General features: G+C 43.3%; 1 protein-coding gene across 1 annotated transcript; it reads right to left on the bottom strand.

Moving 5' to 3' along the window:
- Window positions 1-14400: 14400 nt before the first annotated feature.
- On the bottom strand, window positions 14401-16330 carry LOC106902382 (vitelline membrane outer layer protein 1-like). The gene is made up of 3 exons (XM_014965792.1): window positions 16144-16330; window positions 15375-15469; window positions 14401-14686 (listed from the first exon to the last, which is right to left on the bottom strand). The coding sequence occupies exons 1-3, from the start codon at window positions 16300-16302 to the stop codon at window positions 14401-14403; spliced, it is 540 nt and encodes a 179-aa protein (XP_014821278.1). The 5' UTR covers window positions 16303-16330.
- Window positions 16331-16795: the final 465 nt, after the last annotated feature.

Genomic DNA, 16795 nt, shown 5'->3' with positions numbered 1-16795 from the left:
AGATCAGCCGTTGTCCTATGGGATAAATGCCCAAATTAAACAAGGAACAGAAATATCAGCAGAAAGAAAGTGCTTCTCTAGCATCACTGCAAGGACAGGCCACCTCCTGGGATGTGAGAGAAAGGAAAAAGTATCCAGAAACTCCATAAGCAGCAGTTAAATCCTCACTAAAGACTGGAAGCAGGCAGACCGAGATGCAAATGCCACTGACTCTCTCCCAAGTTTTAGAGCTACCTCTTATTAAGCAGGGCAAGCTGCAAGTCAGATCTCATCCTTCAGCTGATCCAAGCAGCCAGAGCTGGATGACACTTCAGCTCGTCTGGAGATGAGGCAATGTCAAGCTCTCCCAGTCAGAGAATTGCGGGGACAATCAAAATCTGGTGAGGAGTGCTGGTCAGGACCTTCAGATGTGAAAAGAGCAGAGCAACAAGGGATATTCTTAATCCACCTTAGAAAGGAAGATCATTGTGAGACTACTGAGATCAAAACAGACCCCTCACTGTCTGTGTGGCACTTTCCAGTTTCCTTGAGACCTCTGGACACATAACACATCAAGTACTTCCAGGGTGCTGAGGATGTACGCTTTCCTTCTTTGCAGCAGTGACAACCACAAAGAAGTTCAATCTCTGCTTACATTAAAGGACAAAGGCAAATATTAAAGTTTGACATCTTGGGAAAGAGATGTTCAGAGCTATATAACAGCAGCCCCTACATGACTATTTACCAAGTTGTTGTGGCTTGAAGTGAGCATTGCTTTTATGACCAACTTTTGAGAGGCACTGAGTGCCTCGGTGCTGATTCCCTCTGGGGCAAGAGCCAGCTTTGGATTACATCTTGGTTTGGGGATGCTTTATAGCTTGGATACTTTCTCTGGACATTTTTTAAGCAGACTCCTCAAGCTCTTTCTGTCAATCACCATGAGGGCACCAAGTGCTGTGTCAAATTCAGCAGAGCTTTGCTGCAGCGTTTTTCTCCTGTAGACTCTGAGAATCACCTCCAGGCGATCTACAAAAGAAGCACTGCTTAGTGTATTCCCAGTCCTTTTAAGCACTCTAAGAAAGGGAAATGTTTACCCATCACTGGAGTTTGAGATCTACCACCCATGTGCTCACTCACCCTGTAGCCTCTTTACTCTCTCCCTCAGAGCCCTGAGTCATCAAGATGATTGCTCAGTGTCAACACAGGCAACAGCCCAGCCGTTAGTTAGTCATGGTGTGGAGCATGAGAGGTGTGAGACACCTGCATACTTGCCCAGGTACTGCAAAGGCAAAAATCTCCAAGCTTTCTGCATGCCATCGCAGTTTATAAGAAACAAGACTGAAAGAAAAAGTATTTTGTGCATTTCAGGATACGTCTACCTACTATTCTTACCCCTTCACTTACCAGTATAATGACAGCAGGGACTATAACACAACTGACCTTGAACTGAGTCAGGGGAGAGGAGCTGACTGGAAACACAGCAGTTTGTACCACTGCTAGCAGGTGGCTCTAGGAAGACTTGTACTTGCTTGTGTTGCCCTTGCAGCTGTGCACCCTGTGTTATCCCACACGTCTACATGTGCACAAAATTAATGGGTAGTGCCGGGTGAATAAACTGAGGTAAGTATATGGATCTCTCCACCTCTCTTTGGGCTTTGCTCACCATCCCCCAACAGTCCCAGTAAAAATCCCTACTTACTAGGTTAGCAAGCCTCCTGGCACAGTTCTTGCCACACTTTGTTAGATGGATCCCATCTTTCCCCCTACCCTGCTGTCTTCATTCCTCAAAGAAAGTAATCAGAGCTTAAGTCATGTCTTGAACACAGGCTACTCAACGAAACTTGACCCACAGGATGCAACCGCTTTGACCTGAGACTTTCTCATCCACCAGTGGAGAATCCCTCCTGCACCCCAATGGCCTTGGGCCCTTACCACAAAGGCCCTGTAACTACCATTGATATACTGAAGGTCTTCCCAGAAGGATCACTAGCATCCATGTGGATGAGAAAGCAAGGGGTAGCAGTCTGATGGCTGGATAAGTCTTGTCAGTCTCTTTAGTACATCCCATATCACAACTCTGGACAAGCAGCAAATCTCCTGAGACACCTATCCTGGCAGGCCAAGGGTGCCCCTGTCACCCACAGGAGGGAATCTCTCACCACTGCCACCAACAGCTTCCTGGCTCCAGCATATAGATCAGCCTCAACCAGCCCAGGCACCTCCTTCAACACAATCTTCTTGGCTCACTTGTTGAGGCCCTGCACCTCTGCTGGTGGTGAAGAAGCCTTCCTCCTATTATGATAATTCACAGACATCCCCACCATGGAAGTTCCCATCCCACACCTGCCTTAGGATTGCCTTTTCCCATCTGTCATTCCATGCAACACGGAGGTTGGGGTCTTGCTCTGAGGGGCAGACTCCTGTTCATCCTACCTGATGCCATGGACTCAGGTCCTCCGTCAGCCCCTTCACATGGCCGCTCAGCAGCTTGGCTGGAACATAAACACTACAGAGATGTGTAGATCACCACTGTGGAGATACCAACCAGCTCCTGGGGAATCTTGGCCTTGCTAAGGCAAACTAGTACCAACTGCCAGCCTGCCTGGGGCTTTATAATATTAAGGTAGCTTCAGCTACAATTTAAATTAACTTATTAGAAAAACAAAGTTTGAAGAAGTAACTCACATGCTTGGAGGTAAGCATGGAGATATGAAAAACAGCTCATCTCACAGCTGGTTCTCTATCCAGTTTAGCTTCAAGACAGTGTCCATGTCCCCTCTCAAGCCCAGCTAATGCTCCTGATAATTTCTGCAGCTCCTCAAAGCTGCAGCTTTGTCCTCCTGATGGGCTCAGTGTCACCCCCTGGATGAGGACAGCTCTAACAAGCACTGCTCACCCTTCTCTTATTCTCCCCATGCCAGGAGGGCATGCAGGACAGCCCTCCTCCCTGCCCCTCTGCTCTGCCCCAAAGAAAGGGTGTGTCCCCCCTGCAAAATGGGGAAGGACTTTCCCCCATGGAAGCAGAAGGACATCAGAGTGGCTGTTGCTCCTTGGGTCTCCACCAGCCTGGCTGGGACTGTAGTGAGTTCACTCATGGGGGTGTAATGAGAGCTGACAACTGCTCTGTGCTCCCACACGAAGCAGAGCTGTATGCAGAGTCTGAGAGGTTTATGTCCGGCTCTGATTCCCACCTGGCTCCTCGCCGAGGAATAGACCATCTGTTTTGTGGTGGGGATGGCATGCACAGTAAGCACCCAATGTCTGGAGACCTGTGACCAAGACATCAGTTCCCATCAACACTGGTTGGTCATCCACAGTCAACAGCCTCAAATCAGCTCCCAGAGAGATTTCTCCTCTCACTCAGACTGGAATATATCACCTAACACCAAGCTGGAAGAGCTGCATTTCTGTCCCCTCCCCCCCCAGCTTTAAACAGGGAAAGAACAGGGTTAGGTTATTACTAAATCTCAGATGCTCTTCCTGTAATGGGAGCAGAAGACAGGGACATTACCCCTCATGAGCACATGGACTATACATTACAGGTGCCCATATTTTTCCAGGTATATTCCACCTGAGGGCGTGAAGGTTCAGATACCTGTCATTCATAATAAATCATTTTAGCAAACAAATTTAGCCCCATTCTAATAAAGCACCTGCTCATGTCTAATTTTAAGCATTGACAGCATCGGGACAATTCATGCACCTACATTAAACCTATGCTCAGTTGCATAATTGAATTACAGCATCAGTGTATATTTAAAACTTCAGGAAAAAAAAGAACTATATACAGTTCTAATTAGATGAATCATAATAGTTTTGTCTGGATTTTGTAGAGTTTCAGCTCACTCTGCTCACATTCCTGAACATAGCGAAACAGTAGGCAAGGTTAAATAGATCCTTGATAAGCCACCCTCACCTCACCCTGGTCCTCCTATTTTCTAGAGCTGTAGGGCTGGCCACTTGAAAGGACCCTCTCCATTATTCCAGCACAAATTTATTATTTCCAGGATCATCTTTTATGAGCCTGTCCATTAAGATTGTGAAAAATTTCTGGATTCACAGGATCATACTTCCAGCTCCTCTAAATTGACATTGATAAGTATTAGCTTATTGATAGGTATCGCAAGATGTTTGGACACACTGAACTAAGGTATGCTTTAGAGTTGCTTTAAGTATTGTTTAAAATATTGTAACTATTTTTAAAACTCAAAGTCAAGAGAAATCAAGTCCACATAGCTCTTATGGATTTATGTAGGGGATAATAAATCATATCGAGACTGAAGGAGTTAAATTTATACTGGCAATAAAAGGAACAATAATCACAGACTGCATATACCTGTAAGGTAACAATATACATAGAAAACAATATACATAGTATCAGAAGCAAAAAGTTATTCAGAATCTCAATACAAGTAAACCAAGAAAAAGTTGAAGTAAACTATGAGGGTTTGGGTTTTTTCCATAACTAGAAATAAGCAGAAGAACAAACTTTTGCAGGAAAATAAGATATTTTTACTGCAGATAGAGTTCAGTCATTATGACAAAGGTTATGGGGCCTCTAAGATTTTCATGGCATTTGAAATCCACTGTTCAGCCTCATTATTAATAGACAAGCCATGAGATGAGCAGGTTTTATTTAGGTAAGTGCCACCCTCACACTTCTGTTTCTCACCACAGTCCAAATCCCTCATTCCTTAAAGCCTCCAGATCCTCTTTCCCTGGCCTATCCACCCGTTAATGGACCCTCTGGTACCCACCTGCACTCCAGCCTCTGTGAAACAGCAACCACCCCACCATGGGCATTTATTGTACCCAACACACAACTAATCACACTTACTGTATCCAGCACACCAACATGGCAAACAGTTGGTGTTCCCTCTGCACTGCTAAAGGGAAGCGGCAGGAACAGGAGCAGCCCTGTAGCTATTCTGCTTATGGACATCCAGAACAGCACAGCCACAGCCTAATCCTCTCTCAGTTAAATGCTCTTCTCACTGCAATGAATTCTAAAAAAAAACCTGTTTTAAAATAGGAAGCTCATATCTTCCTATCACTGACTACTTGCAGGCCTAAGCACTTAAAGTAGTGCTCCTGCTAAAAGCTGCAAATACCTCAAACCTCCAGACTAGCAAAGACACAATGACCCACACAAGGTGGCAGAGAAAAACAGGTTGCTCCTCCAGCAACCTAGTGTGTGGGTCTGTTGACTGAACTGACTGAACACCAACTGCAGTTTGAGCACCAAGAGAAGAGCCTGAAGTCAATGTGACAGAAGAAGGTCTGTGGCAGAAACAACGTCCTTGAGACATCAGAAATTAAAGTATTTGACCAGAAGTTGAAGGATGTTTCCCTTCACAACCGCGATGACAACTTACAGCATAGAAATGATCAGCAGTTCAGGAACATGGTCCATGAAAATGGAGAGTGACTCTATGCTCAGAGACGGTAATTTGTCCCAAATACCTATCCGAATAGAAACTAGAAGGGTTTTCAAGCTCCTTATGCCTGTGCCGGCAGTCTCAGGAGCCAGCTGCACCAAACAGCACCTCACTGCCCCTCCACCACTGCAGCAGCCATTCCTTCTGCAAGGGAGGTGGCCTGAAAATCCACTTACATGAATGCATCTTCTTCATAAACACAACCCCTTCCCAGCTCCTTTTCATTCTGTATTTCCCTTCTTGATCACCATACTCTGCTCAGACATTGTTCCTGCCTTTGGAGGATGAGGCCCTGCTCCCACACCACACTCTCATCCCTTTCTGCCCCTGCAGCCTCAGCCTTTTCCTTTTCAGCCACTGCCGCATCCTCCTACCTACTTAGTGTCACCGCTGGCTCTGAATGTGGTCACGGATCTGTCTACACCAAAGAAGTACTCAACAGACACAATCTCCAATTAGTTCTTCAGTGTACTGGAGATGGCTGGAAGGGGTCACTACACTTGGGAGATCAGGAGAATTGTAGCTGGATTCACCAAAGAAAGAATCTTCAATTTCTAGCAGACTCAATTAGAGCTGGCAGAATATTGCCAGAATTTCTTCCCCTGACAGGAGTATGTGAACATTTCTCCTACAAGAAACAGAACTCAACTGAGTATGAATGGATTTTTAAAACAGTGCATGAACCTCTCACTTTTGTTCCCCTTAATCCTGTCTCATGGGTTGGGGACTTCTTCCTCCAGGACCCTCCCATGAGCCTCTGAAAGGGTGAGTGAAGGGACAAATCAGTCTCCTGTGATCATATTCCCTACTTTGAGTGCACAAGTCCAGAGAGACAATATCACCAGAGATCCCCTTGGTGCAACGTGACACCACAGGAGTCAGTGCCGACAAGATATTTTGACCACTGTGGGAAACTGGGAGATAGATCAGGGGTCCCACTGCACAGCCTGATATTTTTTCTAAAGTCCTTTATAGTTGAACACAGTAGTTAGATTTTTTTTTTTTTTTCAGTATTTTATGCTATGGATTTGCCCTATTTTTAACCCAGGTTTTACCCACAGAATGGGATTTGCCTGAACAGAGGAGATTGCTACATGCTTCTTGCTACAGACAGCATCAAGCTCGACATTTCTTGGGCTTACTTGCTTGCAGACCATCTGTGGAAACTGTTGGGCATGAACTCTGCATTTGAAGCCTTCTCATGATAGATTAGTTACTGAATATGCAGGGATTCAATAAAAAAACATACAGAAGTATAAGGAGAGCAGGAAGGCTTGATGACAAATGGATCAGGATCTCAAAGTTCAGTCAAATGGACTTCTAAAACAGCTTCAAAATGCAGAAATTATTGTTAATGCATCCAGCAACATTAACACAGCCAATCATACCCAAACATTAATTCAAATCTGTTTAGATGAGGTTGCTAGTGTTTTTGTGCTCTAATGGTGAGGGAAAAAAAGGTGTGAAATGTTTCCAGCTTCTAGTTATCCATCCTGATTCAGTCTGCGTATTAGCAATGCCAGGAAAAATTATGCAGGAACTTTCTTCAACTTTGTAGCGACATAAAGCAGGAGACAAAATACCTTGGTATCACAGGGGAGCACAAACATAATGAAGACCTTGAACATTCTTGGTTTTCTTTCTGTTGGCTATTCAGCTGGCATGAAATCAGCACACCTCAGCACTGAAAGAACAAAATATGCAAACCACAAACAGTCCAAAAACTCTTTTATATTATCCATGTTTATAACACTTAAAAAAAAAAAAAAAATGGCTGGTGTCAAACCAGGACAGCTGAAGACTCACTTGAGGAGGAGCTAACAGTCCAGGCCTAGTGACCAAGCTTATTGCCTGCCTCTCTTTTAGTTAATAGCATTAGAATGCACACAAGCTACTAAACAATTAGTACACATCAGCCCCATCTCTGTTATTGAACAGTATCAGGAAATATCTTCAAGTTGCGACCTAGAAAAACAAACTGGGTCCTAAACAGCTTAAGAGAATTGAGGTGAAAATACCCAAGAGGACACTAGACTGACTGTCAGATGAAATCTTTCTAACTGGCAAATCTTTGTTACATGGTGAGAGGCCCAACAATTAAGGAGAACACTTAAAACTAGACATGAAGAACAGTAGAAAATGCACAGCATAGCCCTGCGAAACAGTTCATTAGCTTAATTCCTATTTCTGTTCTCATGTATTTTGCACTCACCAACATGCTTTGGGAAGATAAATCATAGTATTTTTTTGGTTGGAAGAGATCTTTAAGATCCTCAAGTTGAACTGTCAACCCAGCACTGCCAAGTTACCACTAAACCGTGCCCCTCAGCACCACATCTACATGACTTTTAAATATCTCCAGAGACAGCCATTCAACCACTTCCCTGGGCAGCCTTTTCTAGTGCTTGACAACCCTTTCACTGAGGACATTTTTTCATTATATCCAGTCTACACCTCCCCTGGCACAGATCTTGCCCATCTACAGCTTACGCAGTTCTGTAAGATTTATAAACCTGAGCTTGCAAGGAAATGGGATTCCAGAAAATGTCTGAATGCTGCAAGGCAATTCTGCAATGTGGCATTTAAATCTATTTTGCCCCCTATGAGAAACTTGACTGGGTGACAACTGTGGCATTCTTTTTGTCAGCATAAAAAAAATGATTTGACTATTCACCACACATTTTCCAGGTCTGTGAAAGCCTTTGGGATTATGCTGGAGGAAAGATTTAGTTATGTTTCTATGGAAACCATAACACTTATATAAAAGCCTGTTTAACAAGCAAGAGTGTGACACTGTATCTCATTCAAGGTGAGCCACCTCCAAGATAACTCATTGATAAACTTCCAACTGGGTTTTAAAGCCTGAGAGGACACCAGTGGATTTCTTACACCTCTAATAGGAGTGAGACTCAGCAGGTACTGCTGGATGACTACTTAGCACCAGAGCATAGCTGTTATAATCGCACATGGGAAGTTGCAGTCATTTGGCAAGACTTGAAAGGAAATTTTTTGTCAGGTAGATCACACAGTAATGATTTCCTAAGTTTATGTCTTTCTCACTTATCCCCTATTTTACACACATGTAACTTCACTGACTCCAGTATGACCCAGAGGACAAATACAGTTATGTTGTTCCATAAAACACTGAAGTGTTTGTTCCCAGCTGTTTGTTTGCAAACACTTAGAAATAGAAGTGGTATTTTCTTCACTAAGTTAATACTTTTCCTGAGGTGAACGTCTCCTTTGACATTAAGAAGAGCTTTGTCCCCTTGACACTGCTCTTCCCAGTAAGCACACAGAAGTTGCTGTTGCAGTGAAGCACAAACACCATAGTTGGTGGGAATCAGAATTTATTTTTGTCTTTTCTTTTCAGAAAAGATGTTCAAATCAACTTTCAGAATGTATTTCATGCTTTCCCATTGACAGCAATCCCAGTCATACTGTGGATGCTATAGCAATAAATTAGAAATAATAAAGCTGGTCTTACTTGATAATCACAGTGTTGGATTGGCAAAAGCCAAGAAGGAAAGTTGCTTTTCAAATTACTTCTCATTATCTCACCATAAAAATTTCACCAACATGAAAAAAATTGCTGGAGGGAGGAGCAATGATTAAAATACATTTTAGACACAACATCAGATTGGGGGATTGATTTTTTAATCTACTCCCACTACTTGAGAAAGTCCAATTGGTTAAAATACTTTTTGACAGCTTGGAGAGACATTGTCCCTTAGGGTATAAGTGGCCCTTTCTGGATTTTAACAAGGATAGTCACTACATTTCTGTCAATGCACTTCTAAATCATTTACAAAACAGCTGCAGAATGCTCCTCCGGAGAAAGAGATCAGCAGAAACACAAAGGGGTATCACAGCCCTGTTCAGGGCCTGATCCTGGAAGGACTCACACAGTAACCTAACTTCTCATACTGTCGTGTTCCCTCTGAAAATATTATTTTCCACAGACTGAGTTAATAAGCTCATGCAAGTGTTCTTGCAGCACCTTCACTTATTTTCTGTGCCACACAGCCACCAAAGAGGCCATTAGTGCCTGTTGTGATGCTTTACATTCATGAAGAAATGTGCTAAAGTACCACTGCTCCACCACTGCCATTGAACTGGTTTTGAGTGATCAAAAAGAAATTGTTGTTGCTCTTTTGCTGGAGAGGCACAGTTGTTAGTGCAGCCAAATGTTATCAAACTAGTTGAGTTTTTGCAGTAGCCATCAAACCTCAGCAAGCTAGACAGAGTCAGTCTGTAAGGTGATTGGGTCTACCAAGTTCTGCTTCAGTAGGATATGGAAAGCACAGGAAACATGCACTAAAAAGAGAAAGTCTCTAAGAAAGGTTCTATGTTGTCTGCTCAAGAGAAATATGGTGTTGACACTTCGCTGTTGTGTTTCTGAACTGCCAAACAGCCCTTTCCCTGGGACCTGTTGGCTCATTCAGTCTCCCCAGTTTTTGCTGAGCCAAGGAGATGCCCTCTACACTCTCTTCCTGCCAGAAGAACAGTTTCTAACATCACTGTTAGTGAGGACTGATTTGAGTAGGCTCCATTTCTGCAGAGCTGGAGACAAAGCAGGCAGGTACAAACCATGCAACAACTTCTCAGATAAACAGGATTTGAGCACAATACTGTAGATATATAGTCCTGTGAGGCAAGGGTATACCCATAATCTCAGTGCTGCAAGGGAGGATGGAAACTAGAATTCAGTCCTTCATGAATCATCTCTACAAGGCTCTACTGTTTTTCTCTTCAGGACCCATAAGTTAATATTCATTGCTGCTTACACACTGTAGCAACTTGTCCAAATAATTATATTCAGAAAATTCTAAAACAGATGTTTTCAGTTGTTTCTTCACTGGTAATCATGCTAGTTAATTAGGGTTGGCTTTAAGGGCTAACAAAGGTAAATATGACAGATTGAGCATGAGCTGCATGGTGCACATCTCCATCGTGTATAACATTAACAATCATATGAAGCTAAAGCACCTTCAGCTGTTTTCTCTGCTTCTCACAAAACCCTAATAACTTAAGTTTCAGAATACCTGTGATGGATGGAATATTTATTTTTCTCATACAGTGGGAACAATGCAGCCATAAAGTCTAAGATTTCAAAGAACAACTTTCTAGAAGCAGTCTCAAAGCTTGGTTCACTCAAGTATCACTACTAGCAGGTTTTTTCTGGACCTGATTCAGTCTTGTTCAATAGAACTGGCTTTAAAAATCTATTCTGGAAAGCTTTAGACCTGCTGCTTCTGCCAGCTTCCCCAAAAGCTGTGCCACATGTGTGTGGATGGGTGGAAAACTCCTCTTTTCCTTTCCCAAGCCTACTCACACTCCAGCCCCAAAATTGCCACATTATCAGTAGCAGGGAAAATTCTTGCTTGGTCCTTGATCTTGCCGCTGGTTCCACGGTCATCCCATAGAAATTGGCTGGCTGTTCTGGCAACACGGTCTTTACTTCTAGATGTGCCAGTGCCACACAATGACTTTTTGAAGTCATGTAGCTGTAGCTGTGGCTGCTCACAGTTTCCAGCTACTTACAGTTTCAACCACATCAGTTCCAGCATGATTTGGTGGTGCTTTTGTACCTTTGTTTCAGTTGAGTTTTACTCCTCCATCTTGAGTACAGTACAAGACTGAGACCTGATCGGCTTGAGATTCTCAGCTGCAGTCCCACCCCATCTTTTCTGTATATGACCCATGTTACGCAAGTGCACCGTCAGAGGTGGCTGGATGTATTCCATCAATATTCAGATGACAGAAACATGCCCATTTGATTCTGAAATTGCTGACAAATACATGAGAAAGTACATGAAGAGGAGGCGGTATTCTGTTTTCCAAACACTTCTTGTTTGGAGTGTCTATTCACACACCAATGTGAAGCTGTGTTATACCCAGAATGACAGGAAAGTGTAAAAGGTCAATTTTACTGATGACGTGAATAGTTCTTCCCTCAGTGCAACCTCAAAATCTAACAGGATCATTCATTTGCTGAGAAGAAGCAGATGTTCAGAGCCTTCCAGCTTGGCCTACCCTCTGGAGAAGAAATGTGCGATACCAAGTTCAAGTGTTCCGATTATCTACATATACACATACATGCACATAAGAAAACAGGCACTACTTCCTGAACAAATCACTCAAAAGAAGAGTAATTCCTGATTTTAGGCACTTCAGCTCAGCAATAATGGGCATTCCAAGAATTAACTCTCTTAGAAACCATGTCTGCCTGGAGAACAGAAAAACTACCAGACTTTTTTCCCCACGTGTAACTGGCTGCTCACACAACTTAGATTCACACAGCATATCTCTCCAAGATACACAGCTTACTCACATTAAGAAAAAAAGCACTCTAAATGTCATGTCGCTGCATTTGCTAGTGACAATGATCAGAAAATATTGCAATAAAAAATACTTGATGTTTTTTGTTTGTCCTACTTGCTCTTGTGCAAGGTGACCAGTAGTTGGCCCTCTAAGGTTACTGTGAAGTGCATGGAACTGCCTCTGCCTGAGCAAAGGGATTCCCCAGGCTTTGGAAGATGATGATGCAGGTAATGTCACCATGATTCCTCTTCACTTTGACTGAACAAAGCCTGTTATGTCCTCAAGTATCACCTCACAAATTTTACTGGGTGGTCAGTTTACAAACTGAAACGATCCCTATCTCATAAGAAAACTCAAGTCAAACAACTAGATGCAAATAAAGATACATCCATGTGTGGGGTTTGAAAACATGGTCATTTTGGAAGCTAATTTTCTGTATGGTCACAGTTGACCCCAGTGAAATCTGATAGCATCAGAATTTAGTTTTAATTTAGTTTTGTTCAGCTTGTCAGGAAAAGGTTGCTACTTCAGGGAGATTTTTTGCTACTAAGTACTAGAGCTGAGGGATTTGAATGTTTGTAGAGAGCTGAATATCTGACAAATGAGGGTTTTTTCAGAAACTCCCAAATGGAGATGGAAGTTACAAAATGCTTCCTTGAAGCTAATAATCCCTTGTATTTTAAGTGCTGACTGGGCTGGTTTTGCAAAATAAGCATTTCTTTTAAAAAACAGTTGCATACTTAAAATGTCTGCAGCCACGAAGAGGACAGAAAGTAGTTAAAGGATCACCTAAAACATACCAAATTATAAAAAGCAAGCTTAAAAGGTTAAGAAATAAATCAGATCCTGAGATTAAATAATTCAATCCCAGGAATCTTTCTGAGATTTCTTCTTGCACCACTGAGGCTTTGGTAAGTGCTTCATTTGAAGTAACTTTGAATGATGTCATTGGAGGTGCATCAGTTTACTCCAGCTTTGCCTCAGGAAGCATAAGACAGGAAGCAATAACCTGTGCAGTACAGAAATGTTTATTCTCTGTCTGGTTGCAGTAGATGTAATCAATCCTGGTTTCTGTATGGTTGGCTTCTCTGCTCATCACCCACCACTCGGAAAATTCTGTGTTGTAAAAAAACAGGGCGGCAAAATGACACAAGCACCATGAGACACTGTGATGTGCTCCAAAGGCCAGCATTGGAGAACATTACCAAGCACCAGGCATCCAATGACTGCCATTGGCTTTGCCAATAAAATTCATAGTCATCACTTCCCTGACTCAGATAAACTTTTTATTGCAGCAAGCATTAGATACTGAGCACTGCCACCAGAGACAGTACACAGAGTTAGACAGACCAGTGATCTACTCAAAAGCAAATCCCTGATTTTTTTTTATCAAAACCCTTTTAACACAAGTACATATCATGTTTATTCTATTCTTTTGTCTGCTGTATTCCATTCCTCTTAAAAGAAAATACAGTTATTATTTCAGTATTTTTTGAGGTAAGTTACAGGAAGAAAATTTCTCATGGGTGAAGAGCCAGGGTGGTGATGGCTGCTGTGTATGTACTGAGCAGAGGACGTGAACTGGCAGAAGGAACCTCCATCCATCAGCTCTGTGCTGCTCCATGTGGCTGTGGTCCTGGACACGACATCCCCACAGCCCAAACCCTAGAGAATGACAACGCCATGCCCCTACCTTGTTTCAAGTACACAAAGTTGCAGAATGCATTGCTTTGCGGGAAGAGCAACAACTGCACTCCCTAAAAGGTGCTCAGAGAGGCAGAAGTGTTCTCAAACTCTTGCCAAAGAGGCCTGGTTGCTCAGACATGAGGGCACAATAATGATCTCCAGGCATGATTTTTCCCCAGATCCACAGCACATCCTTTACATCCACCATATCAGGACAAGGTAATAAATTCAAGCTTATCTGGTAAATTGGAGCATAAAAAATGGATGAATGACACAGAGTTTATTTTTAGTTTGGATTCTCCCCATTCTATTTAGAGCATGAAGCCCAGAGGCAACAAGTGAAAAACCAAGTCCCATGAAAATGAGTTTTGCATTAACAGCTGGGTGAGGCAGTGGAGCACACCACAAAGCCACAACAAGGGAGTTTTAAGGAGCTCACCCAGCTGGCACCATAGCCACACTTAGGTGGATGCTCACTGTAAACACGCTTCCTAACCATGTTCCCTAAGGGTGGAGTTCAGGTATGAGCTAACAGATTTCTTGTAAAAAACGTGTACAGGTTTTGAAGAAATTTGAGTGAGCAATGATACCCAACCTTTGATGCTTCTCATGAGCCCCCCCAAATTTCCATTTCCCCTCGTTTAGCTTTCAAAGAAAAAAAAAAAAGTTGATAAATCTGTTCCTCAGCTCTGAACAATTGTCAGAGATTCGGCATTTTTTCAGTGATACACCAGTTGTCACATGTTGTGACGATTCTTGTGAACATAATATGCTCCAGTAACTATGAGAAGCTATGCTAATGTAGTGGTGGAGGTAGAAGACATCATTGTCTAAGGCGTTGGCTGATATGGCAAGATGCAAGCAGTCAAAACATCACAAGTAAGACCCAGTAGAAAGCTAGAACCAAGCTTTACTGGTGTTTCATTTGCTGTGGGACATGATCTGTAGGCAGTGATGAAAATGGAGCAAGTGCTTATCTACAGCAAAAGAACTTCACATTATTGAGTGCTGTGTCATCTTGAAGCCCTTGTGGGGGCTCTACCTTGGTCTGGAGACCACATATGTTGCACCTTTTGCTCCATGGGCCAAATCTACCCCACGATAGTCCGTCACCCACTAGCACAGTTGCATCTGAGCATCTGAACTGGATGTTGTTGGCTGCTGTGTCATCACCTCCTCCTTGGGACTTCTCTGTTCTCAGTGAAAAGGAAACCAGGTAGCCTTCTGGGCAAACCTGAAAGCTGGTCCAGGTACCCCACCTGACAAAAAAGCAGACAGAGGAATATCTGGGCTCTGCAAACAATGGCAAAGTTCTCCTTCTCCTTACCATGCCGCCCTCAAGCTTAACGCTTCCTTACTTACAGTAGTGACCATCACAATGTCCTGCTTCAGACTGCAGCCCCTTACTTTTTCCTTCTTTTTTTTCCCCTTCTCTTCCAAGAGTGCACTTTTCTCTTTATTAGTATCTCATCATAAAAACATCAGGGAGTCCGAGATTGGATAGTTATGATTCTGGTGGAAACTCCAAGGACAGCCTTGATGTGTTGACCTGTCTGACCCACCCAGAGGTGCAGTGCTGTTCACCTCAGCAGGGCCAGGGCTTCACCCAGTTAGTTTATAAATGTATGGTTAAAGCCCTGTTTCCTTGCATCTTCCCCACGGATTGCGTATTTCCAAGAGGGACTCTAGGCCTGCGACATACTTGTGCTGTTCACAGGGCTCTGCAGCAATTTCAAGACCAAACAGAAGGCAGTAATGTGAAGTAACTGTGTTTAATTACCCTAAAAATGAATTAACATAAAACCCAACCACCTGTTTTAATTTACTTTATACCCCAGCACTACGCAGACAAAACAAGTCAGAAAAGAGAATCCTGCAAATGGTGACACCTATGGATATTTTGTGAGCTGGTGCATGACAAACAAGGGAAAAACCAGCATTACTTACTCCCCCACCAAGGACTCGATGACTGAGTCATCTTGACAACGCAGGCGTATGCCATTCAGAGCTGTGTCATCTCTTCCAAACTGGGAGGGCTCCACCTGCAGTAGTAGATACACAGAGACAGAGGTGAAAGCAATGGGGAGAAGACGCAGAGAAAGTCCTTTAAGCGCCAGTCATATAAAGTCCCAGTTCCTTTGTGTAATGAGAAAGAGAAAATGCCTTGGAAAGCACATGGGAAAAGGTGTCTGTCACAGTGGGAAACTGTAATGTACCTACATACTCCTCGTAACATCATGTTTTTGTGTTTCCTAACTATTTCTGATCTAGTGTCTGAGGCAAAGACTCTGAGACCCAGGAGAGATGTTGGAGGAGTCTGCCTCTCTCCCTGACTCCAGCAGCAGACTTCGGCACTTACACAGCTCCTCCCAGCAAGATCAGCCACATGGAGACCATGTATCTGCCAGCACACCTATATCCAGTTTAAGAGCAAAACAATTCTGGCAGTAGCCCTAGTTTTGCTGTATCTAATGGGGACCTCTTGACCTTGAAAAAAAATTAAAATCATATTTTTCTTTACTGTTGTAACTATAGTGGCATTTTCTAGACTAAATTTTCCAAAAGATTCATAGTTTTATGTACAGAGTACCATACTCAGGAAGAGGAAAAACTCCGTAGAAAGTCCTTAGATTCTGGAAAAGACCCTCCTGGGAGGTAGACAGCTGTATACCAGGGTGCAGGGACAGGAGACAGTGGGAAATAAGGAGAATTTTACCTTCAGTGCAAATCCATTGGCATAACCATAGCGGCAAAATTGCCTACTTCCCCACTTGCCCCAGTGGCCTCCATTGGGCACAGTAAGGACAGAGGTGTATTTACGTGCCTCTGTGCCCAGGGTGCAGAGGGAGAGGAGCAGGATGAGGGTAGCTGGCATGAGGAGCTTCGTCTCTTGCGCTCTTCATCTGCTGAAAAAGAGCTGGTGTGTGGACAGGGGAATTTATACCCTGCCAAGGCAGCTTGCCTTTTCCCACCAGTCCATCGACAAACACCACAGGAACAATAGTTTCCACCCCGGGCAGCGACACAGCACTTGCTGACCTGCTCATGAGGAGCTTCCTTGAAGCACAGAGAGCTCCACAGCCAACATACAGCAGATGCTGTGGCTGCAGGGGTATCCACCAACACTGAAGGGCTATAGTGAGACCTATGTACTCCTTCCAGTGCTCATGGTGCCTGTGGAGAAACTTGGCAGAGGCTTGGTATAAATTCCTGCTTCTGTCTATTCCTATATTTGGCCATGGATATATTTGCCTTTTGAGGGAGACTGTCATAACAATTGCAGTTATTGCTGGCTATCTGGCAAGACAGGTCACATTATATGAAGAAACACAGGGTACCTGGTCTTGAACAAAGCAGAAGTAAACTCA

The sequence above is a fragment of the Calidris pugnax genome, unplaced genomic scaffold (assembly GCF_001431845.1).
Source record: "Calidris pugnax isolate Ruff unplaced genomic scaffold, ASM143184v1 scaffold20, whole genome shotgun sequence".
NCBI classification, from domain to species: domain Eukaryota; kingdom Metazoa; phylum Chordata; class Aves; order Charadriiformes; family Scolopacidae; genus Calidris; species Calidris pugnax.
This window is presented reverse-complemented; position numbering and strand designations above follow the sequence as displayed.